General features: G+C 42.1%; 1 protein-coding gene across 1 annotated transcript in view; it reads left to right on the top strand.

The window, feature by feature from the left end:
- The window catches only part of MYRFL (myelin regulatory factor like), a 99,466-nt gene that overhangs the window by 63,817 nt on the left and 11,186 nt on the right, over positions 1-24,463 (top strand). Inside the window, exons 14-19 of the mRNA XM_016199163.2 lie at positions 14,210-14,373; positions 14,960-15,020; positions 18,183-18,268; positions 20,741-20,815; positions 20,903-20,958; positions 21,076-21,255. Coding sequence (XP_016054649.2) covers positions 14,210-14,373; positions 14,960-15,020; positions 18,183-18,268; positions 20,741-20,815; positions 20,903-20,958; positions 21,076-21,255 — 622 coding nt within the window. The remainder of the gene's footprint in view (positions 1-14,209; positions 14,374-14,959; positions 15,021-18,182; positions 18,269-20,740; positions 20,816-20,902; positions 20,959-21,075; positions 21,256-24,463) is intronic.

The raw sequence follows: 24,463 nt of genomic DNA, 5'->3' as shown, positions 1-24,463 counted from the left end.
ATTTGTAATTTGTCAGTTCGGTTTCAAAGTATGTAAGAATCAGTGGGATGTCTTATTAAAATGCAGATTCTGATTTAGCAAGAATGGGATGAGACCTGAGTCCTGCACTTCTAACCAGCCTCCAGGTGATGCCACTTTTACCAACTCTGCTGGTCAGAAAGCCACACTTGGAGGAGCAAGGTAGAAGGTGCATTTTCCTGTTAGGCCCTCCCATAGTCCTCTGTCTACAGGTTTTGGACAACAAGTACTTAGATACCATTGGGATCTGTATGACCTGCTGAGCCCTGGGCTGAGAGGGCCCAGTGGCAGAAGTCAGGTTAGGCCTTCCTGCTTCCCAGGATCACATCTTTGATAAAAAAATAAAAATAAAAAAATTGGGGAGGTCTTTCTCTCAAACCTGGGCTATCACTTCACTTGAGAGGTGTGTCATGAGAAATTTATTTTTGTAAAGTACTGAAGTTTTCAGATAATTTACTTAAAAAATTTATAGTTACTTAAAATATAAACTAACTTCAGAGGTATTTGTATAATAAAGTGACACTCACTCTTACATTTTCATAAGCTTCCTGGGCTGAGAGAATAGAGCATAGATATAGCTGACAGTCTCAGGATACAGCCTTGGGAGTGTCACCCGGCTGCCCAGGCGGGGGCTCTTGGAATTTCTCGGCTGGTAGCAGCTATATCTGTCTGCTGTGGCTCTCCCCTGCAACACTCAGGAAAGAGATTTATGTGTTTTCAGTGTAGGTAACATCTGCCCAGGGCCTTATGACTCATTGTGCAGCAAAATAATTAGTTCTCCCCCTGGCCCAGGATCTTCCCATTCCCATTTGAGTTGAACGGGGACAGTTGGAATTATTAGCAACAGGAGTTCCAAGGGCCACTCTCCACTTCCCCAGGAGAAGCTACAACCCAAGTTCATTCCTAGGAAGGCAAGTGCAGAGCCCTGGGAAAGGAGGGGGTGACATTCTTGTTCCAGCCAGCCAGGTTCATTTGTCACCTGAGGAGCAAACCATGCCAAGGTGGCATTCAGTCTATAAATAAGTAAAACCAACAGGAGTCCAGAGTGGAAAAGTTGCGAATCTCTTAGTAACAGAACCTTATAGTGATATGATCTACGGAGACGTCACTGAGGCCACACTCATTTACAGAATCCGTAACACCAAGGACAGATGAACATCTCCATACTCTGAAGCCCTGTGTTCTTCTTAGGCTGTCTGTAGAGGATGGCCTTCAGTTGCTGGTTTAATATTCAACATTGTGGAATCTCCCTCCTCTACATTATAAGTACTTCACAGATCACCTGTATTCTTTCTCATTAAGAACACAAGGGCCCTGGCTGGGTGGCTCAGTTGGTTGGAGCATTGCCCCATACACCGAAAGGTTGTGGGTTTGATTCTTAGTTAGGATACATACCCAGGCTGTGGGTTCAACCCCTAGTCTGGGCGCATATGGGAGGCAACCGATCAATGTTTCTCTCTCTCTCTCTGTGTCTCTTTTTTTCCAGAAATAGATGAAAGCATATCCTCAGGGAACGTGGCTCTGGTTGTCCCATGCTCTTTGTTAATTGTAAAATAGAAGGTGTGCAGAAAGCCTCTTGCTTTCCTGACCTCCCACCCATTCACGTGGGCAGTGTGGAGCCCTTGATTGCCACACCCAGGGATGCTAGTGTTTAGGAACTTCATTGGGACTTCACTAGGACCCCCTGGGCTTTATGTACTATAGTTACTGGTGGAGATCAGATAAGATACAGTCTCTCCACTTTTCATTCCATTTCCCTTCCATCAACTGTCCCTTTTTTAATAAAGAAATTTTCATTGAAGCTAAAGTGCAAACTAGAAATGCACATAAAAATGTTGAACTCCTGTGCTCCATGATTGCTGTATCATTTCCACATATACTGTACAACTTTATGCCAAAACAGGAAAAAGAATAGCTGGATCTTTACAGACTGTCTATGCCATCAATCAGAATTGGTGATTAGTCATGCCAGTCAATGTTGGCATAAACAGCTTTTCTTTCTTTTCTTAGCAAGAGAGATGACCTTGCAAGATAATCTTCTTTTATCTGGAGTAATTTGCTGGTTCTCCTAAGTTCCTCAGGATCAGACAGTGTGAGAACTCAGTGATGGAAGGTAGAGGGAAGGGCTCAGGGCTGATAGTGGGGTAAGGGGGCCACAGGGCGGTCATGCCATAGTCTAGCCCTGCAGGAGACCACTCGGGGCTTTCTGGCTTGTTCATCCATCTCTTTACCTGGCAACTTTATTTATTTGTTTCTGTGATTATTTGGAAGCAGGTGGTTACATTTCTTGAGCATTATCAATAGTTGTACTTGGTATAAGAAAAATGTACACAATAAATGTAAGAACTATCTTAAACAAATTTATAGCTGTGTCTATATAAAAATGAGGTTCATCTTATGAATAATTATTCATTGAATAATCTATATGTGTGTGTGTTAAGATTGCACGTTATAAACCACCCTACCATAACTTAGTACGGGGCTACATTTTATTCATTGATTCTCTTTTTCTTCATCCATAATGTGGCAGGAATTGTCATTTCAGTTCCGCAGAGATAAATAACAGTTTGTTCCTGTCTTCAAGCACCTTACAGATAAGAGAGGTACACAAGAAGTGAGCTCTACGCTGCAGCGTGAGAGGTGCAGTGGCTGCACAAGTGAAGTGTCCCATCAGCTCAGAGGAAGGAGGGAGGATATCTGGACACTAGGAGCTCACGGATGGAAAGGAAGTGGGGGGACAGAGAGATGAGTGACAAAAGACACTGTTGGACCTTGCGAACTGAAGATACGACTGAGGGAAGGAGGGCATCCCGGGTGGCCTCTCAAGCCTCCCTTTCTCTCATCCAAGTCTTGTTCTTACGTTGGCAACATCTCTCATATGTCATCTCCCCTCTTCATTCTCTTTATTCTTTCCCTTTTGTTCCTATTATAATGACCTAAGTGACCTGCTAGCCACCCGTAGAACTATCTTCCTTTAAAACAAAACAAATCTCTGATCATACAACCTTCCTTTCCCATGTTTGGCTCTTCACTGGCTAGACTACATAAGCCTCCAGATCTGGATGGAATCTCATCTTTTTAACTCAGTTCCTAACACTCACACACCCACCCCTCAACTCCCAAACACCTTCTGAATAAGCTGAGACCCTCCAGAATATAGTGTATTTGTGGTATCTTTGCACACACAGGCGCGGCTTGTTTGGCAGCCCCTCCCCCACCAGCCCTCTTTTCTGATTCTCACACTCGGGTTTGTTTCTGCCTCACTGCTCGGGTATGTGGGTCTGTGTCTCCGTCCTAAAGACTCATCAGCTGTATCTCAGCACCAAGACCTCCCCTTTCTCTGAACTGTCTCCACCTCACTCGGTTTCACTTTGTAAGACTCAGGGCCACTGTGAGGGTGTGTAGTGTCCTTTTAGTAATTAGAAAAGGTGCTCCCTCCGGCTGGTGCAACCGTGTCCACCCCCTGGGCTTTGCCTCTGCGCAGGGGACACACTGCTAAGCTGTTCACAGCATCCTGAAGACTTTGGTCCCTAACGGAAATTGTCCTGTTCATTTGTCTGCTTGTTCTTTGCCAAAATCCCCAATTAGTTGTGTGAGAGCAAAAATCTTCTGCGCTTCAGCACCTGATTGGCTTTAACTCCAGGGTTTAGAATATTGTAGGAATTCATTGAATATCGATTGAATTAATTAATGAATTCTGTGCCTGGTTGATCCTGTCTCTGCGCTGCATGGGCCTCTGAATGTGCATCTTCTGGAGTATTTATCACGTCTTCTTGTTCTCTTTCTGTTTTGTCTCCTCCCGTAGCCTGTGAGCTCCTGGGGGTCAGAGAATGTGAATCGTCCATCCCACGCTGTTTAGTACAGAACCTGACACGTCGCGGGTTTTCAATAAGAACGTGTTTACATGAATGCCTGAGCTTTTGAATGTCAATGACAGGAAGAGAAGTGGTTCTTTTGACATAAAGAAGTCTGAAGGGGAAGTGGTTTTCTAGGTAAAAAGATGAGCTCAGTTTTGAGTTTGTGATGTCAGCTGAGGAATCAGATGAAAATGTCCAGAGGTGACAGCCAGGAGTGTGGAACTTGAGAGAGTAGGTGGCGTCGAGGGGAAGCTTCAGACATGGATAAAGATATTAATTAAGAAGGGAAAGGTGGGCAGAATGCCATATAATGCACCCCCACCTTCTTGAGTTAGGCTTTCTCTGTCAATAAACCTTTCTTTGCTTCAAACTCTGATCTATTGAATATTGGCCTTTCTTTTGGAGCGTCAGGCACAAGAACCTTGTACCAGTAACATAACAAGCCATAGCCAGGAGCTAGTGTCCATGTAGATCTGCCCTGGCTGGGGACCCTGCCCTGGTCTGTGAGTCCTGAGCAGCTGCCAGGGCTGTTTTGTCTTGAGGGCTCAGAGGGGGACCTTGACTGGCTCTGCTCACCCTCGGAGCGTGTCGCATTTGGAGTAAGGAAATGATTTTGGGCTTTGGTCAGCTGTCTGTGGGTTCCTGAACCCTAGGTGGAGCGATTTCCTGGCTACTTTCCTGTGGAAAGGACCCCGTAGAACTGAACAACTTTAAGAACTGAAGACACGATTCATCACCCTTACCTCGTCTCTGACCACTCAGCTCCCACCACGGCCCCACACACCTAACCCATGGCGTCGTTTGGGTTTTGAGCATTAGCTTCCCTTTCTCCTGGATCGTGCCATTCATAATATAATAACCAATATTTCTCCACTGGGGGCGGGGGCGCAGAGGAGAGAAGGGAAGGGTTATGGACGCAGATCCTAGATTGGAAGGAAGCCTGTGGCCAAGTCTGGCTGCAGACATTCCCCACACTCCCCCACTATTTGAAATACTTGCAAATTTGTTGCCTACCTTCAAAAATTAGGAGATTCTCACACAAATTTCCGATTTCCATTGCCTGGAAATATCAGGCCTGGTGGCGTGGTGCTGAGGGGTGGCTGCCCAGAGGGGCTTCGCAGGCCTCACACCCGGCTTCCTGCCCTGCCCTGCCTGGCCGCGCTTTCTGAGCTTGCAGAAGCAGAGGACTGACTGCAGCAGAGCGCTTCCAGGGAGGCTTGGAGGGCGGAGGGGCCTGCGGAGCCTGAGAGTGGGGTGCCAAGAAGTTGAGTGAACAGAGAGGAGCAGCCAGGAAACGGGGAGACAGAGGCGATGGGAGGATAGCGAGTGTTAACAACAAATTATTGATTTTGATGACTGAAAAATTACCCAGTAGTCTATGGTACACAGTGGTGAAGAGTGTGAATTTCAGCATCAGATAAAACTGTGTCCAAAACTTGGCTCAGCAAGTTTTGGGGATTATAAGGTCACTTTTATAGCTATATAAAACAAATCATTTTATTCTTTACATTTCAGCGGTAAAAATAACTTCGTTATGGCAAGTTTAAATTCTACCTTAGTCACTTTGTCCCCCACTGAAGCAATTGTTTTTATAAATGATTTTTGCTAATGCAAGTTTTCTTAGGGCAATAACTTTAGGTCTACAACATGACAGAACCCAATAAGTGATTAGCGCGTCATAATTTTTCCTGATGCCACTCAGAGATGCCACCACCTCAGATCTCTCTGAAATAATTTATGTGTTGTTTTTTTTTTAATAGAGTGATGTATTTTTCATGCTTAAATAGAGAAATACTGAGTTATAAAATATTATATTGTTTATGTTCAAATAGCCAACCCAGAATCTAAATGGAATCAGAAGTCCATTCTTTTCTCATCAAGGGAGGAAGGAGAACTCACTGTGGGGGATTAGCATTCCCTGTTGCACTCACTTGATTGATTTGACTCTAAGCTAAATGAGTTCTTAGAATTCGTAAGTTATTACAACCAACCTTGGATATTTTAACACCTGATCACCTGTTTTTAAATCATGTTCTTTCCTAAGAACTCCTTACACTGGAAACAGGGAGAAAATTCTCTTGTTTTCTGATAAAAATGTAAGAGACAAATAGGTCATTTATTGTTTTCTTGGAAAATTTCTTTTCATAGTTATGTCTTCTTTTTAAAAATTATTGCTCATTTTTTAAAAATGCATTTAAAGAAGACCAATGAATGGATGTATAGGTGGAGAGAAATGATTAAAAAAAAATCAGATCAGGATACTAACTAGGGAGTTTAGGTGGTGGGTATATGAATATTTACAATTTTTTAAACTTTTCTGCATGCTTGAAAATTTTTGTAATAAAATGTTGGGAAAAGAAGCCATTGTTCCAGACACCTGAAACTGCAATTTAAATATCATGTCAGCAGGTGGTGGCAATGCTTTGACAACCGGATAGGCCTGTGGTCTAGGACCTGAAATTTCACACTTCATTTATCAAAGTGGAACTTAGCTAAAATAGCTGAATTTGTGCCAAAGGTTTCAAAGAGAATATTTTCGAGTAATTTTTAAAGAAGTAGAATCTTTAAGTGTAATTCAGTTCCCTTCTGACCAATGCTAACGTCTCTTGATCTGTATCATCTGACACCAAGGTCAGCGTCTCTTCCTCCCCCTAAGTAGACATAGCTTGCTTGGACTTCATCTGCAAATTCAGTCCATCTCTGTGCTTTCAAGCTGCTTACATTGAGCAGAGAGCTAAAGAGTAAAGAAACTCTGCAAGAGTGGTGTCTCCCAAGCTGTAAAATCCCTTTCATCCCGCCCCACCCAAAGGATTTGTCTTTGTTGTTGGACCTTGAGAGTTGACGTACCATGGTCCGCATTTTACTGCCCTTTTACTTCATTGCATTTCCCCCTCTTTATCTCATCCCCTCTTCCACCCAACCCTCCACAGCAATGGCAGTCACTCCAATGTGTTTCGTATATATCCTTGGGTGTTCGGGCTTTCTGGAATATTATTAGTGTTTGTTTTCTTTTCCAATGTGTTTTAAATTTCTTTGAACTATGAACATCTGCTCATAGTCTGATGCATGGAATTCCTTGGCCTATGACTTTACCTTCTCCTTCTAAAATGTGGATCCCTCAACTCAGTTGACTTTCTCATGCAGGCCCCCTTGTGAATGAATCTGTGGCAGGTTTTCTCTGGGACATATACCAGGAGTGGGGTATAGGATGTACATTGCCTTAACTTCATGAAACTGCCAGATGGTTGGTCAGTTCTAACTCATAACAGCAACGCATGAGGCTTCCAGTTTTTCTACATACTTCACACCTGACATCACCAGACTTTCTAAATTTCACAATCTGGTCAGGATAAAGTGATATCTTAGTGTTTTAATTTGCCTTTCTCTGACTAGTAATAAAGCTGTGCATTTCTTTTTTATGTTAGCTATTTAGATTTCTTGTTCTGTGAATTGTTGGGCCCAGTTTTACTTTGGGTTACCTGTCTTTTTCAGGATGAGACTGTAACTGTCCACTTGAGGCTACTTTATTCTTCCCCAGTGCTCTCAAAAATAACACTAATAGACTAAGCTAGAGCAATGGCTTAAGATAATGACAATTATTTTCTATTTCAATGCCTTGTTGGCTTCCTTCCTAGTGCTAATTACAGCTTAAAGCTATATTATTTACTTGTGGTTTAGGTGTTGTTGGTCAGATTCCCCCACTAGAAAATATGCTCTACGAGGGCAGAGGCCCTTTCTACCTTATCTAATTGTTTTATCTGTGCACCTAGGAAAGTGGTCAGTACATCATAAGTGCCTGATAAAGAACTAGTGATTCTGTTCGTTAATTGAACATTAAAGTACATGTGCCAGGTACTTAGTTTGCCCTGGGGAGTCACAAGACATAGTGACTACCCTCAAAAGGAGCTCACACCTCACCAGGGAAGACAAGAAATCAAAGAATTGCAACAAACTGTGACGTGCTAGTTCAACTGAAAACATCTCAAAGGACTCAAGTCCTTCCACAGAAAGTTCCACTTAAACAGAGATAAATGAAATTAAGGGAGGATTCTAAAGCACACAAAAGGCAACAATGAAACATATTTTAAACAGTTTTATAAAGCTGTGCTCTTCCCAGCTAAAGCAGAAGTCAAAACACAAATCCAGGGAAATGAACCCAGGAGTTGTCATCTTTGCAAGAGAAATAAGCAGGGAAGGCAGACCTCTCCTCCAGGGACCTGTTAGAAATTCAGCTGGAGCGCTGGGCTTCCATACTCTCAGCAGCCTGCTTTTCTGGTTTGGGGATTCTGGTTTTTTTAAAATCCATGTCAGGGCCTGGAGAATTATCCACAAAATAAACTCTTGGACAGGGATCTAAAGCTGAGTTTATCCAAAGCCCAAACAATTGCTAGGCACACCCATTGACTGAAGACAGTTTTTCTCCCTTTGGCAATCATTTTCATAACGTCAGTTACAGGCTGTTTTATTCCCATCATCTGATTATAAAACGTCAGTCCATGCAACATCAGATGCCATGAGGAGAGATTTTCAAGTCTGTGACTCTCACTGGGAAAGAAATAAGAGCCTATTTCAACTTCTCCGAGTGTTCTTTGCCACTAGGGTTGGCCCCCTTTCCTCAGTGTTGCTGACGGAGGACGAGCTGTAGTTCCCGAAGACAGGAGAGACCAACTCCCCTGCTCGGCTGCTCCCCAGTGTTGTGGACTCATTTACTCTCAGACCTGCAAGGGACTCAAGAACTTGCAGTTGTACTCTGCACAGTCCCAGGGTTTCCTAGGGTGTGAGGGGGCCTGAAAAGACATTCATCTCTTTCCTGAGCCAATCTCCTCCTAAAGGGGAAAGCACCTAACCAGAGTGGAAACCAGTTTGCTGAGTACAATCGAACCACTATCCCATTGCACTGAGAACGGTAAACACCAGCGTTTCTTTGCTTAATTCATCTGCATTTCCAAGGGCATTTCTTAATGGGGATTTAGACCTTAATCTTATTTTTCTGAGAGAAACCTCAGATAAAAAAAATAAACTGGAAGTTTGGCCACTCGACCTCTCTCAGTACCTCACAGCATGAACTGCCATTGTAAGAATATATTCATTCATTTAGTCGTCAAATATGTACTGAGCTACTGCTCTGTGCTGGCGCCAGTCGGCAGTGGACAGGATGTGGGCCCCGTCACTAGGTGTTTATAACATAGGTAAATATGACAGTAAGTGTAAGGAGAGGGGGAGGAGGGGCAGGACAGGTGGTTCAGGTAAAGAGAGAAGCCTGTGCTAGTTCCAGGGGCCAGAGAGAGCTGGACATGTCCAGTGAAGGACAAAGGGTTCAGTATAATTAGAGCACAGAGTGTGAAGGGGCGATGGTGAAAGACAAAACTTAAATAAGAGACCCACTCTGACTAGGTAACAGCTCTGATTTCACAGATGCCTCCTGTTGTTTACCTGTGCACATGTCCTTGCCAACCTGCCCTACTCGTCCTTTCAGAAAATATGCTCACGCTGTTGGTATGTGCCTTCACCCCAAAGCAAGTCTTAAACTGTGGGTGGAACATTCTTATGTGATTTGAAGCAATTGCTACTTGCCCCCCAAAGTCTCATGAGCAATTTTGGTGGCAAGCCGGTTTCATCATTTTTGCATCACAGCTGGGGTAGTTGGTACCATTTAAAATCATCAATAATGCCCTGGCCAGTGTGGCTCAGTTGGTTGGGTGTTGTCCCCAGCACCGAAAGGTTGCAGGTTCAATTCCCAGTCAGGGCACATGCCTGGGTTGCAGCCTCCATACCCTGGTTGGGAGTGTGCCGGAGGCAGCCAACTGATGTTTCACTCTCACATTGATCTTGTCTCTTTCCTTCTCCCTCTCCCTTTCTTTCTCTCTGAAAAAAAATCTTTATGATAAAATAAATAAAATAAAATGTTCCATAATAACGAGACAGAGTTGAGTAATTAAATTAGGTTCAGTTATAAAATAGTTTTTAACCAACAATGGGCATCAGTTGGGAAAGCTTTTCAACTTGTCCCAGCCTTATGCCCATCTCAGTCTTAACGAATACAAACAAGCCTCTACATGGCACCTGGGTGTGTGCATTTAGGAAAAGTCCCTCAGGCATCTAGGTGCACATTTGTGGTGAAAATGAACTCATAAAGACCATTCGCTTGCATAGAAAAGAACAATTTCAGAAAATTCTAGGTTAAGTTTTGAACATTTTTATGAAGGGGTGGGCAAAAGTAGATTTACAGTTGTAATACAAATAATACAAAAATTAATAAATAATAATAGAAGAATAAACTCTGTTTCACATCCTTGCAACTGTAAGTCTACTTTTGCCCACCCCTGTACTGGCTTTACCGTGATCACAGAGGACAGCAGTTATAGTATTTTAGTAAGAGCCAGTCCCCATATCATGTTGTAGGAATTTAATTTTTGGTAATTTATCACTGGATCCCTAAAGTCAGGGCCTTAATTGTAATTAGGAAGGTACAAGTAAGCTCCCTCTCCACCTTTATTTCCTCTTAAATAGGGAAGCATATGAATTGGTTTCTGGCCTAGTGGACCTACCTGAAAGATGTATGGTGCTGGCAAATTTGAATTGGAGAAATAGGAGCCGGCTTTTTATCATTATTGACAAGTAACCAGACAATGCAGCCATTGCTCTTATCTCGTGAGGCAGCTTTAAAAGCCCTGCTGGGGCGTCACTGCAGAAAGAGCGCGCTGTGGCTTAGAAGGGACTTCAGCAGCCTTCTCTGTGGTCAGCTTCAGTTGGGGCTAAATCACAAATTAACATATCAAGGAAACATTTTTTATAAAAAGAAGAAACCACTTGCCAAGAAAAATAAAAAATATGTATATTAGGTATGGTAGTGCCAGTGAGGGCGCAGAGGAGTGGGCAGACTCAGGAGCTTTAGGCCGCTGAGCTGGAAGCACTGCCCGACGGGCTGCCTGTGGGGGCCATGGCTGCCAACCTGATTCGGTGTAGATGCTGGGTGGACATCAGCTGGCCATCTGACCCACTAAATAACACAGTTATAATTACAGCATGAAGTTTTCTGTGATATAAACATAGTAAATAGTCAAATGACATTTACTATCATTTAGAACCATAAAATGTTATTTTTATCTCCATGATTTCTGCCTTATATTTATTAAAACAAATTTAGAAGTAAAAGAACATCTATACCAGAATTAGAACTTTTAAAAGAGCTTTTGTCAGGAGATTTTTTTGATGTGTTAGTGTTTTGTGATTTATTTATTTTATTTTTCACATTTTTGATGAAAAATTTCAAACATATGCAGAATAGAATAGTGATAAAACCTATGTATATCCTTCACTCATTTCAGTTATCCATTCATGTCCAATCTTATTTTATTTAAATAAAGTATCCTCCCTCACAACTGAATTGAGAAATTATTAACATATAACACTATTTATGGTATACAACATAATTACTCAATACACATATATTTTGCAAAATGATGACTGTAGTAAGGTTGGTTAACACACCCATTGCTGCATATAATCACCTATTTTGTTTGTGGTGAGAACATTTAAGATTTCCTCTGTTGGGGAGGAAAAGTGTCTCCTCTATCCTTACAGATTCTTATGTCTGGTTTAAGAATTAAATTGACATGGACAGATAACAGGAGGAAAAGCCAAGTTTAATTTTGTACAAATGGAGGCTCCATAAGAATATGAGGGCCCAGAGAGGGTCAGGCAGTTGAGGCTTGTATGCCGCCCAGAGCTAAGGAGAAGGGGCAGAAGTCTGGGACTTCAAAGGGGAGGAAGGCAATTTACATGAAGATGAAAAAACAAGCGTTTGATAAACAAATGTGTGCTATGCCAAGTGGAGACAGAGCGGGCTTTCAACAAGCAGGCCTCGCTGAGTTCAGGTCCCCCACCCCGCCCCACCCCCTAGTCGACCACACCTGGATTGTATTCTTCTAGTAATCTGTGGTGATAGCTGTCTTCCTGAAACGGGTCCGCTATCTCAGTTATTTCAGGCAGTTAAGGGGGAGGTAAAAGGCTCTTCCTGAGTCTTTTGTTTCTTAAAAATAGTCAGCCTAAAATAACCCTCATGCCAATGAGGCATATTTCGGGGTGGCAAAATCCTGCTCCCCTACAACTCTCTTAGCAATGACCAAGGATACACACAGTATTGTTCACTAGTCACCTTGCTGTATATTAGATCCCCAGAACTTATTCATCTCAAACTGAATTTGGGTGCATATATATTTACAACTGTAATGTCCTCTTGATGAATTGACCCCGTTATCATTATATAATGACCTTCTTTGTCTCTTGTTAGTTTTTTACTTAAATTCCATTTTATCTGCTATGAGTATAGCTGTCCGCTCTCCCTTTGGGTTTCCGTTAGAATCCTTTCCCACCCTTTCACTTTGAGCCTATGTGTGTCCTTACGGCAGACTCGAGTCTCTTGTAAGCAGCATATAGTTTGGCCCTGTTTTGTGGTTTTGTTTTTAATCTATTCAGACACCCTCTGCCTTTTGACTAGAGAATTCAATCCATTTTCGTTTAAGGCACTTATTAATAGGTAAGGACTTACTGGTGCCATCATATCGTTTCCTGGCTGTTCGCTTCTCCCTCTTTTGCCGCCTTCCTTTGTGAGTTGATGATTTTCTGTAGCAGTAGGCTTTGATTCTCTGCTTTATCTTTTTTATATCTACTATAAGTTTTTGCTTTGTGCTTACCACCAGGCTTACATGAAATACCTTCTAGATATAACAGCCTATTTTTTGCAGATAACAACTTCACTTGGATCACATACAAAACCTCTACCCCTTTACTCTCCTTCCACATTTTATGTTTTTGATATTATAATATACCTCTTTTAATGTGTATACCATTAGCAAATTATTGTATCTGTAGGTAATTTTAATACTTATGTCCTTTAACCTTTATGTTTGAGTCAAGTGATTTATATACCATCATATGACAGTAGTAGAGTATTCTAGCATCGCCTATATACCTATCTTTGCCTGTCTGTTCTATAGCAGTGTCCATGTCTTTAAATGGCAGGAACTAAGCCTTAAATCCATTATGTTCAGGTCTGAATCCTTTCTGAGTGGTTGCTTTACAGCGTTTGAAACCCTTAAAACTGTGGTTTGCATGATGGGAATCTCAAAGACACACCCCTTTGAGTTGGATCCCCTAACCACAAAATGGTCCTTCTCATTTGGCCTCTAGCTCATTACTTTACGCTAGTGGACCAGTCGCTCAGAGCCCCGAAGCGTGCTGTGGCGTTCCGAACGTGTACGCAGAGGGGGGAAAGGATGAGAGGTCATGGGATCAGGGCGTGTGTGAGTTGATGAGAGCTTTCCAGAGTTTTTGTTATGACTGACGGACACATATGTTCCTAGGACAACTGAAGTGTGTGGCTTTTGTGCTCTGGCTTTGGTTGATTTCCCCTTTCTTGTTCTTTCTCTGAACCTAAAGAATTAAGTATTGCTGTTGTTTTAAATTTTGTTTTGGGAGTTAGGCTCAAATATACATGATAGCTCATGGGATGTCAAAGCAGAAATTAACACCTCAAGAATTTTCCTCTCCACTCGGCCGCTGGTGGCTCAGCAGTTGAGCATCGACCTAGGATTTAGGAGATCACAGTTCGATTCCCAGTCAGGGCACATGCCCGGGTTGCGGGCTCAATCCCCTGTCAGGGGGGTGCAGGAGGCAGCCGATCATTGATGACACTCTCATCATTGATGTTTCTAGCTCTCTCTCTCTCTTCCTTCCTCTCTCTGAAATCAATAAAAGATATAGTAAAAAAAAAAAAATTTTTCCTCTCCTTTATAGATGAATAAACTGAAGCTCAGAGAGGTTATGTTTTATCTGGGTGTCACATTTAGTAAGTGGCAGGACTCAGAGAAAAGCCTAGGTCTCCATTCTTCCCTCCTTCGCCTGAACAATTTGATGCACATTTTTCCAGGAAGAACCGAAGTCATTTCTTATGAAGATTTAGTGATGCAGACACAAGTCAACATTCAGGAGCCTGCTCTTGCTTTTTATGAGTTTTAAATATAGCGTGATGGCCATTGAAAATAATTCTTCAGGTTTCAAACTTGACAATGTCCTTCAGCTCCTTTCTCTCTCTTGGGTTACAAGGACATACTTCCATTTTATTGAAAATTGAACATAAGCAGTTTTACTACGCAGCCAGCCGTTTAGCAGGACCACTTTAAGCAGCAAAGCTCTCCAGACTTACCTTGAATGAACTCGGGGTTGTGCATAACCATTTTCAGTGGTGTATTCCAATGTCTTTGGGCAATGGACAGTTCTCTGGTGGCCTCGATTTTATTAATTTATGCACTCTGGATTATTTTCATTTTCAGGACCAGATCTTTATGGAAAATGTAGGTGCTGTGAAGCAACTCTGCAAACTAACCAACAACCTGGAGGAAAGAATAGAAGAGTTAGAAATATGGAACCGAAAGCTGGCCAGGCTAAAGCGGCTCAGTAGCTGGAAGTCCTCAGCCAGCGAAGCGAGCTCGATCAGGTACATCCGGGATGGCCACAGGGATCTGGAGAAAGAGTGGGGCCTTTCCATAACTAGGTCAAGCAACAGCCATTGGTTTTCTTATAGTTAAGTCCCTATATTTCTTTTAGAATGTTTTGGAACACAATTGCCTTATATGATCATTTTCTTATTTTTTCTGTTGCAGCTTTAAAAATGAGACAAAACATCACATCTGTTTAAGAGCAGTTGTTACAAAAAGTGATACATTTTAAAAGGGTAGCTTCTCCTTTAACTAGGCAGGTGGTGATTTCTAAATTTAGAAAACCATGTTTTGTCCTCAGGGGAAAATATTTTATTTATTTACTTTTATTATTTAAGGAGGTAAATGCACAATTCCTGGGGTATAATTTTGAGAGAAAGAGAAATGAAATGCATTCATTTATGCTTACTAAGGTCCTTTCCCGCGGAAGGAACTCTCAATTGCCTTGACTTTCCCTTTTTTAAATCACCACTGTATTATAAAAAAAAAGTAATACTGCTGTGTTAGCGACAGCCTGGGCCTTTGTCATATAACTCCTGGAGAGGCATTTGAAGAGTAATTAATTCTCTCTCTTTCTTTTTAAAGCAAATTTAGCAGAGCTGTTAGTACTCTTTCAAGAAGGACCATTCCCCAAAAAACCAACAAGGTAAATAAACTTACACTTAAAATGAACAGAGATAATATTTTTTCTATACAAAAAGAAGTCTTTAGAGAAATTGATCAAGATTTTTTTCTTTATTTATTTGTTGATGAGTTCCTTAGTTTGCACCCTTATGTATTTAGGTATTTAAATACTTACTTTTAAATAGATATTATCTGGTTTTTCAAAGAGAGGTTTGGAGAAATGAGTACAGAACATGTTCATTTCAGAAATATTATTCCACCAGTTTTTATTTCTAGTGTCCCCATCAGGAGAAATTTGCTGCCCCCCACCTGCATATGGCCCTGGACTGTAAGATCAGCGTGGGTGCCTTCACTCCACATAGTCCCTTATCTTTGACTTCAGAAGATCCTGAAGGAATGTCAGCTAATCCCTCTTCTCCCTCTGATATTTAGTACTATATGTGTATATAGAGAGTAGGTATTCACTTGCTTGAGAAGGTTAAAATGTGATGGCTTTACTAACGAATAGAGAACTTTCATCCAATAGGATAGCATTTACAGTAAAACGTGAAGGTTAATCACTTATTAACTTAAAGGACACTCTGCTGCAGAGAAGTGTCAGGGAGGGAGAAGCTGCAATACCCCCTTTCTAGCTGCAGTTCATAGACAGCTGTGAAATTCAGCTTGCTCCCTCTGATCCACCAGTGCTCCAAAGCTGGTCCTTCTGCAGGAGGTATTCATGACCTTGTACTGGTAAGGGATGACCTGATGTTAGGGCCATTGCCTTAGTTTTCTCTCTACTTCTCATGTTATGCTACACTGAACTGTTCTAAAAGGATTCAGAAAGAGTTTAATATCCTACTAAAAATTACTACAATGTTTTATATTGCTGACAAGCTTCTTGGTTTACCAATAGACATAAATACATGGGTAAATACATATGTAAACGTGTTTTTGGGCAAGTTACTTAATTGCATTGGAAAATAGAGATAATAATAGTATGATACCTTACAAAGATTTTCTATAGGATTAAATGAGCTAAAGCCCTTAGCACAGTGCCCAGTATATAGCAGGCTGCTCAATCAACAAAACATTAAAAATATTATGTAGGGAAGGTGCCCTTTGTACCAACCAGTTTGTAATGGGATAGGGGGGTTTGTATCTGTATCTATAGTGACTCTTAATAGGTGCAATTTGGTCCTGTGCAACCTCTATAGCTTGCACCTTGCACCCAAAAAATCTCTTTATTTTGCATTTATCTCAGAATATTAACTAAGATATATGGTGCATGAAAGCAGTCCCCATGTCTGCTTTCCTATGCTATGTTTCAAGGTCTGGCACATAGTAGGTTCTCAAGTAATACTTGTCAAATGAATGCGTGAATGGAGAGCTCAGTCTGAAAATATTCCTGGAAGTCTCACAATCTAAATTAAAAGCATTAAGAGTCGTGGGTGTGTGGGTGAGGTGGGGGGTTGGGATGTGGACACAGAGTCAGGAAGTGACATAGGCATTAAAGAGCACCCATTCAACTTGGAGACCTCTTGCAGTCAGTGTCCTAGGCCCGTGGAAGGCAGATACAGGTGAGACATGGCCTCTTCAACTAAAGAATTTCAGGGTAGTCAGGGAAGAAAAAGATCAGAAGAAAAGGCAAAGAATAGTTGTACCCCAATATGATAAATATTGCAGAATCTCAGAGTCCTGCAGGAGTATTATGGGAGCTGGACCTTCAAGGAAGAATAAGCGTTGGCTAGACTGACAGGAGCTGTAGGGAGGTTGCAGGTGGAATGGTATGAGCAAAGGTCTGGGAGCAGGCGTTGGCTTCATTGAAGGATTAGGTGGGAGTTGGTTAGGGAGGAAACTAGAAGATAAGGCTGAAAATACAGGTTAGACTCAGTTTCTGGATCACCAGGTTAAGGAGTTCATTTGGTAAGCCGTGAGGACCTTTTAAATAATAATTCATATCTAAGTTGTAGGGTATTTCCTCCTTTTACGGGCAGAGAAAGGGAGGCAGCATAGCATTGTGGCTAAGAGCGCAGATTCTGGAGCCAAATGTTTTTTGGTTCATATCCTGGCTTTGTGACTTACTAGCTACGTGACCTTGGGTGAGGAACCTAACTTCCCTGGGCCTCATTTTCCTCACCTCTAAAATGGGAATAACAGTATCTGCCTCAGAGGATTGTTGAGGGTTATTGTGAAGATTAAAAAACAGTTTGTGTAAAGTACTCAGAAGAGTTTATGGCACATAATAAGGGCTGTATATGTGTTCACCATTATTCAAGAAATTTTTTAAAAAGACCAATTTTAAGCTTTTTCTTAACTACCACCTTCCTTCAGTTTCTTTCTGATCAAAAGCATAATTCCATCCTGTACCCCCAGGAGCAAGAAAGCATAACACTCTCCATTACATTAGTAGGAACACTCATATCTAAGGAGCACCTTATTTAAGGGGACAGAACACCTCTCCTATATATTTGGCCAGATTTCAAAGCAAGTGCACAGCTGTTGAGCCTGCAGTTCTTGATCCATTCCCCATATGCAAATTTTCATGCCAAATATGTATCAGTCCTTTAGCTTTGTCTCCTTCACTTCCTAGAGACTGTAACTTACTCATTTTCATATCCCTTGTCATGTTGTACATCTTAGTGCTTTATGAATATTTGTTGAATGGATAAATAAAACACAGGCCCAGAACTGTCCTTAAAAATAGGTGGTGGAATTAGATACAGATGTGTAAGATTTGAGGAGTGCTTAGTAATATTTCATGCCACAAAAATCTTTCCCACAGTTTGTCATGATGCCTGAAATTCTTCCACTGGGATTTACTCTATCATGTCTTAAAAACTTTTCGATTTTGAAAAGCATTCTATTAAAAGGGGTGGACATTTGGGCTCTGACAGCTCTCTGCTCTCATAAAACTTTAAGAATAAGCACTAAATGAATGGTATGGACGATCATCTGCAGGATGTCAGGGGAAACAGAGACCCCCGTAGCCTGGAGTGTCAGGGAAAAGGAGGGAATTGAGGTGGGTTTTGAGAAAGCTTTGTTTTCAGGGATGCAGAGAGGAAGAGGGAGATGTAGGAGGAAGGGAGCACCCTAAGCACCCCAAGGGAGCAGCAAAGATCCCCACTGGGAGTGAGCCTTCAAGCATCCTTCCTGCAGTTCACTTTGCCTCTTTATCACTGCTCAGTACTGAATCTTTTTATAGGTTTATTTTTCAGGAAAAAAACAGTGGTGTCCTAACTGGGTTTTCCAGACCTTGGTTATAACTCTCATTGCTGTGATGACATTTTGGTAAGAAAAACTTCAATGTTATGCTCTAGGAGCTCCTTTTCTTTTCATCTTCCTCTTGTCATATATGACCTTTTATTTACTTTGAAGACAAGGAGCCATTTAAAGTGGGCATTGACCTTGGATTGAATTTAGGGATGAGGGAGCCCTTCATAAGCTCAAACTAGGAAGAAAAGAAACACAGGCTTTCTGCACTTAAATGTGTGATGAAGGATGATCTTTTTCAGGCAACCGGTATTTTTTAACAGCTTACTGTGATTTTCATGTGTGTGTGTGTGTGTGTGCCTGTGTGTGTATCTTTTTTAGTCTTGCAAATAACTTTCTCAAATTCTTTGGTCTTCATGGGAGAAAAGAGTGATTAAGCAATTAGGTACAACCCACTCTCCCCTGGACATTTATACTTACTAGGATTCCTCTAGATTCTTCCATGCAGACTTCATACCAAAGGGGCTGTGAAATTATCTCAAGATATACAATTTATTAGTAGTTAAAGCAAAAAAATACAATAAGGACAAAAGTATTTGCTATGCAAGAACTGGGTCCCCTTTGACTGCCATCCTCCTGTGCAGGGACGTGGAGTCGCCCCTGTAGGGATGCAGGAGTCTTCTGACCTCTGGTCTTCACGCTTCTGCTGCTGCTGTGATGGCCCCTCAGCCTTTGAGCCCTGGCCATTTGCCTCTGTCTTCCAGTGCTTCTTGTTTTTAATCTATTCACATGGCAAAAGGGATATTTATCTATCTCTTGAAAAAGTGAGGGAAAGGACCAGCTTCTGGGCTCATCTCAGGAGAGACAGTCATTCTCAGAGAGAAGTAAGGGCTGGTGCCAGGGTGCCTCCACTCCCTTTGTCTAAAGCATCTTCCTGTTAGAGAAGACAGGGGGGGCCTCTGTCTGCCTGTCTCCCCTTTCTATTTTAACTTCTCACTTGCTCCTGCCCACTGCAGGAGGCATCCCCAAGTATTTGACACAGAATTCCCATTAGAAGTCATTTAACTTTTCTCACTCTCCTAAGTGAGCTTGTCTTCTGCTGGGATTCCCAGCTCGGAGAGCGTGAGCATCTACCGCTACTGACACACCCAGCATTCTCTAGATTCACATATTCCCACGAAAAACCAATAAGGTTATGGGAAGTCTAAATCTGACATAAAGAAATGTGTTCATTAGATCTTATGAATTCCAATATTGTTGACCACTAAGACCATAAAAGGGAAAAATTAGGCTTAGTATCAGTTTTTGACCTGCCATCTGGCTAAGAAGGGTCAAAACCAGAGCTTGCCCCAGGGGAAGAAGCATATAGCCATGTTATTCTATTATTCCAGAATTCTCTGGACTGTGCATTGGAGCAGATAGATGTCAGTGTCAGAGACAAACCAGAAAGAATAGTTAGGGTTAGTAGCAAGGAGATAGCAAAAGGGGACCGTGGGGGAACAGAGTAAGGGAGACCACAGCAAGCAGTCGCCAGAGCCACACAACCGATGCCGCCTGGAGGTGGCTGTGGACTCAGAGCCACTTTCCAGGCAGGGCTGTGCCTGCTGGGCTGTAGCCAGCGGCTGCTGAGAGTGCTCTGGGAGTTCTTTATGAGTGGATTTCAAACCACCTTTGATGGGGAACAAAATAATGCGGAGTTGAGTCTGCAGAATCAGTTGTGAAGTCAAACCGAGAGGAAATCCAAGCTTGGTCACCCTGGGTCAGGCTCAGCGCACAGTGGGCTTGTAAGGTCGCCAAGCAGACTTTCTTGTGTGGCTCGTGAGAGAGTTCTAGGCCCCCCAAAAGGAGAATGCTTAGTGTTTGGACATGCTCATTGTTGGGAATGAATAGCTTCCCAAAGCTCAGAACCTTTAAGGAAAGCTTCCATTGACTGTATAAGTTCTGATCGCCGGGGGAAAAGACAGACTCATTATTTTAAAGCCATGGAGTGTGGAAATGGGTGCTTTATTGCACTTCTTTCCTTCCTCTGTCTGATTTGGTGTTTTGTGCTCTGAAAAGACAGGCAGCTGGAAGGTGTCAGCAGTGGCCAAAGGGTTTGGCATCCACAACGGACTAAATCTGTGCCTCCTTTCACCCCCCGACACCACAGTGTGGACGCCCTCCACCAGTGGATGTGAACTTGGCTCTGACTTTTTCCTGCAAGGAGCAAAGGGCTGCCTCCAGCCTTTTACGCTTCCTCTTGTAATCTTCCACTAGTGACATGATTCTGAGACAGCCTGCCAGGGCCAGGGGGCTGCTCTATGGAAAACTCCACCTGCGTGGAGTGCCCCAGGAGCCTCTGAGCTCCAGGAGGATGAGGGCTTTTCTCTCCGGGGCAAAGAAGCCTAACTGTGCTGGTTTCCATGGTGCTCTGTGGACCGTGGCTCCCCTCCCCCGCCCCTCCCATCTGTGTGGCCTGTGAGAGTACATCTCTGGCCAGCTGGTTATATGAGATATATCTGGAATCAAATCTGCCACCTAACACTTTCTTTCTTTTATTTTTTTACACAGTGCCTTGACAATAGTCTCCCTTTACATACTTAGCTTAAAAGATCAAGACCGACATGCCCCAAATCTCCCTCCAAGGTGAGAGTTCCAGGCTTGTTTTCTTTTGGGGAGACGGACCCTTGAAGGCCTTTTTCACGAATCATCTCATTATCTACCCTTTTCCAGCAACATCGCAGGCTCTCAGCAGCCTGCCCTGCCGCCCACAGCCCCCTCTTCCTCCGGTAAGATCTTTACATTCCTCACTCTCAAACCAGCCTGTGTTTTGTGGGAATTGTCAACAGAACTAGCCTGTCAGGTTAACCTTGTCGCTTCTTTCCCCTCTGCCCAATGCCATGCAGCACCTAATACATCTCTGGCAACCACACAATCCTCGGCCCAAATCCCAGAAATCACTTTCTGTGAGATCCTGCCATGTCAGGAGATTTATTGCTGCCCCATCTGGGAAACAAGAAGAGTACTCTCCAGTCCTGTGCGAAGACAGTCCAAGGAAATGGAACCTCATCAGAGGTCATGGGCAGGTAAAGGGTGTTCAAAAGAGAAACAATTAGAGCTTTAAACCTGAGGGGTTTTCCCCCCTTGTCAATATTTACTTGAATCGTCTCTTAATAGGTCCAGATAATGGTTCCACTCTTCTATTTGAGATCTTTAAAAATACAAAGAAACAAACTTGCAATCACTTATAATAAAGTCATGTGCTGTCTAACGACGTTCTGGTCAACGAGTGACCAAATATACAACGGTGGCTTTATATGATTATAATGGAGCTGAAAAATTCCTAATGCCTAATGATGTCATAATGCTGTAGGGCAACTCATTGCTCACATGTTTGTGGTGATGCTGGTGTAAACAAACCTACTGAGCTGCCAGTCATATAAAAGTATAACACATACAATTATGTGTAGCCCATAATGCTTGATAATGATAATAAATAATATGTTACTGGCTTATGTGTTTACTATACTATACTTTTGTCATTAGAGTGCACTCTTTCTACTTATAAAAAAATTGTTTTGTAAAACAGTATCCCATGTCACACAGGCATCAAGCAGCCTCATACATCTCGTTTACAAAGTCCCTTGATTGCATCTTTTTCTCTTGTGCTGGGTCTAATCTCATGCCGTTTTGTACAGTGACATGTAGCCTAGGAGCCATAGGCTATATCATACAGCCTAGGTGCGTAGTAGGCTATACCATCTGGCTTTGTGCAAGTGCACTCTGTGATGCTCACACAACAATGAAATCACCTGAAGAAGCATTTCTCAGAACACATCCCCGTCATTAAGCATTGTATGAATCAATTGAACTCCCTGCCCAGGGATGAAATTTTGTTTGATCCAAGTGAAAGGGTCTCATTTGTCTGTTGCCAACAAAGATAGTAATAAGTTGCACAACTGAAGTAATTACATGTGGATGGGTAGATTTTTTGGCTCACTTAGAACTTAAAAAATGATGTAGTATCTGGGCTCTCTGCCCAAACCAAGTAGGGCAAATGTAAAAGGCTTTAGAAACTCTAGTGAGTTCAGGGTAGACTTTAAGTCAGTGAAAAACACATTCCACTTTCAGAACATCTTCTTCTCCTTCCTCCTAGGCGCACACACACACATACACACACAGATGCTTTTTTAAGTAACAGAATGGTATGTTAAAAAATATGGAAACTTGAACAAGGGCTAAAAGTATAATTATCTCTTTAAGATCAAATACAATACATACAAGTGTATGCTAATTTATGGCTGTTTTTAGAAATCTTCTAAACACACATACTAAGTGTCTAAAATTATAATGATGATGCAAATAATAGCAAAAATACATATTAGTGTAGTTTATTAGGATGCTGTGGTAACAAGTGACATTGGTCATGTCTAATTTCAAAACAGTTGGGCGAAGTGCAGACCTAACATACACTTGAAAGAAGATGAACCAAAATATTTTTGAGCAGCCCTAACTGACACACAGAATATGGTCAGTGGTTGGAGTTTTGAGGTGGCAATGTACTTTCTTTTTCCTTTTGATACTATTTCATATCCTAGTCTTGAATAAATAACTTTTACAGACCACCATCATCCTCACATAATGAAGTATTATTACTGTATACGAGGCATTGTCATACGTGGTCAACATCAATAAATCATTTAATCATTTAATCATTTAATCATTTAATCCTTGCAAGCCTAAAAGGTAGGCACTGTTATTATCCCCATTTTTCCACTGAGGAAGCTGATGCACAGAGACTTTCCCCCCACATCTATAGGAGGCAGTGCTTGCATTATTTTTCTCATGTAAGCAGCTTCTGATTGAACTTGGAAACACGCATCACTATAGGGTGAGGGTAAATGTTCGCTTTGAAGAAAGGAATGTGTTTCAGTCATATTCTCAATAGTTTTAAATACGCAAAGATCTAATGCTGTCACAACCCCCTCCCCACCCTCCAAAAAGCCTTCATCCCTTATGAAAGCACATGAAACCTTGTGGCTGCTGAATCCTTTTCTTACCTTAGGAGTCCACCTTGGGGACACTTGCTGTCCTTTTCTAAGAGCAGACCTCAGAAGAGACTGTCTCACCTATGAGGGAAGTACTGATAACAGATTCTGGACAGGAAGAGGTCATAAACTAATCCAACTTTCATTTTCAAAGTTTCTTGACCTTTGAGCACATTCACTGCTGTAGCAAGCAGCTCTTCATCTGAAGGCCTGTTGCTCTCTTTTCTGGGACAGTGAGTGTCTGCTCATCTTACATTTCCTTAACTGTGGGAGACACTAAAGAGGCTCCTAAAGAAAGAAGAGCTGCTCCAACGTGCCTGGCTGTGTCCTCTTAGACACAACTATGAGCTTCTCCGGCTAAAAATGAAAGTTAAGATCTGCTTTACCAAGCTCCCTAATACACTGGAAAAGTTGTTAATCAAATTATTTTTGTTAATCCAACAGTGACATTTGAAAAATAGTACTGATCTGTGGGAGAGATGTCACTTTTCAATGTCAGACATCACAGACATTATAGACCCCTTCATGAAATCACCTGAAACTCCAAAGTCCCCAGGCCAGGAGAACCTCTGATTTACACCAACCTGCTCATTTTACAGCTGATGAAACAGAGGCCCAGGAGGACCTTGCTTGAGGTTCTGCAGTTAGTTACTATCAAAGTTGGAATTGGAATCTGGGTCCCCTGTCTTGGGTTCCTTCCCATTCTGTCTCTATTTATTTGGGCACGGTGTGTGCATGTAGCTGGGATCAACTCTAGAAGATGCAGAAAGTGTTCACTCTATGGTTCTAGAAAGCCCTTTCAGCAACCCTCCCCCCCAAGTTTGCCTATAGCCATTAAAACGTGTGTGGTATGGGATATTTCTGGGAGTCAGGAAAGGCACCTCTTCTGCTTCTGGTCCATGTTCAGGAAACCATATAACATGGGGTTTCTAAACCCAAAAGAGGAAAAAGCCAAGCAAATAGTCTTTTCAACCAGATGTTTCTGAAACATTGAAGACCACTTAAAAATTAAGGAATAAAAATAAAAAAGAAATTCAAGGGTTGAAAAAAAACTTGGGAAAACTTTCAGTGGGAGGAAGATTAATATCAGTTCACCCAGGTCCTACAACACATTCATGAGCCTCCTTCCTGAGGACTAACACTACTGAAAGAAATGATGTGCTGATCTCAAGCCAGGGTCCTTCTTTTGGGCCTAAGTTGATTGTGTACATGTCTTTCAGAAAGGTTATCTACTCTCCCTCATTTA

The sequence above is a fragment of the Miniopterus natalensis genome, chromosome 2 (assembly GCF_054644295.1).
Source record: "Miniopterus natalensis isolate mMinNat1 chromosome 2, mMinNat1.hap1, whole genome shotgun sequence".
Taxonomy (NCBI): domain Eukaryota; kingdom Metazoa; phylum Chordata; class Mammalia; order Chiroptera; family Miniopteridae; genus Miniopterus; species Miniopterus natalensis.
Note: the sequence above shows the minus strand (reverse complement) of the source record. Positions and strands in the feature narration are given on the sequence as shown.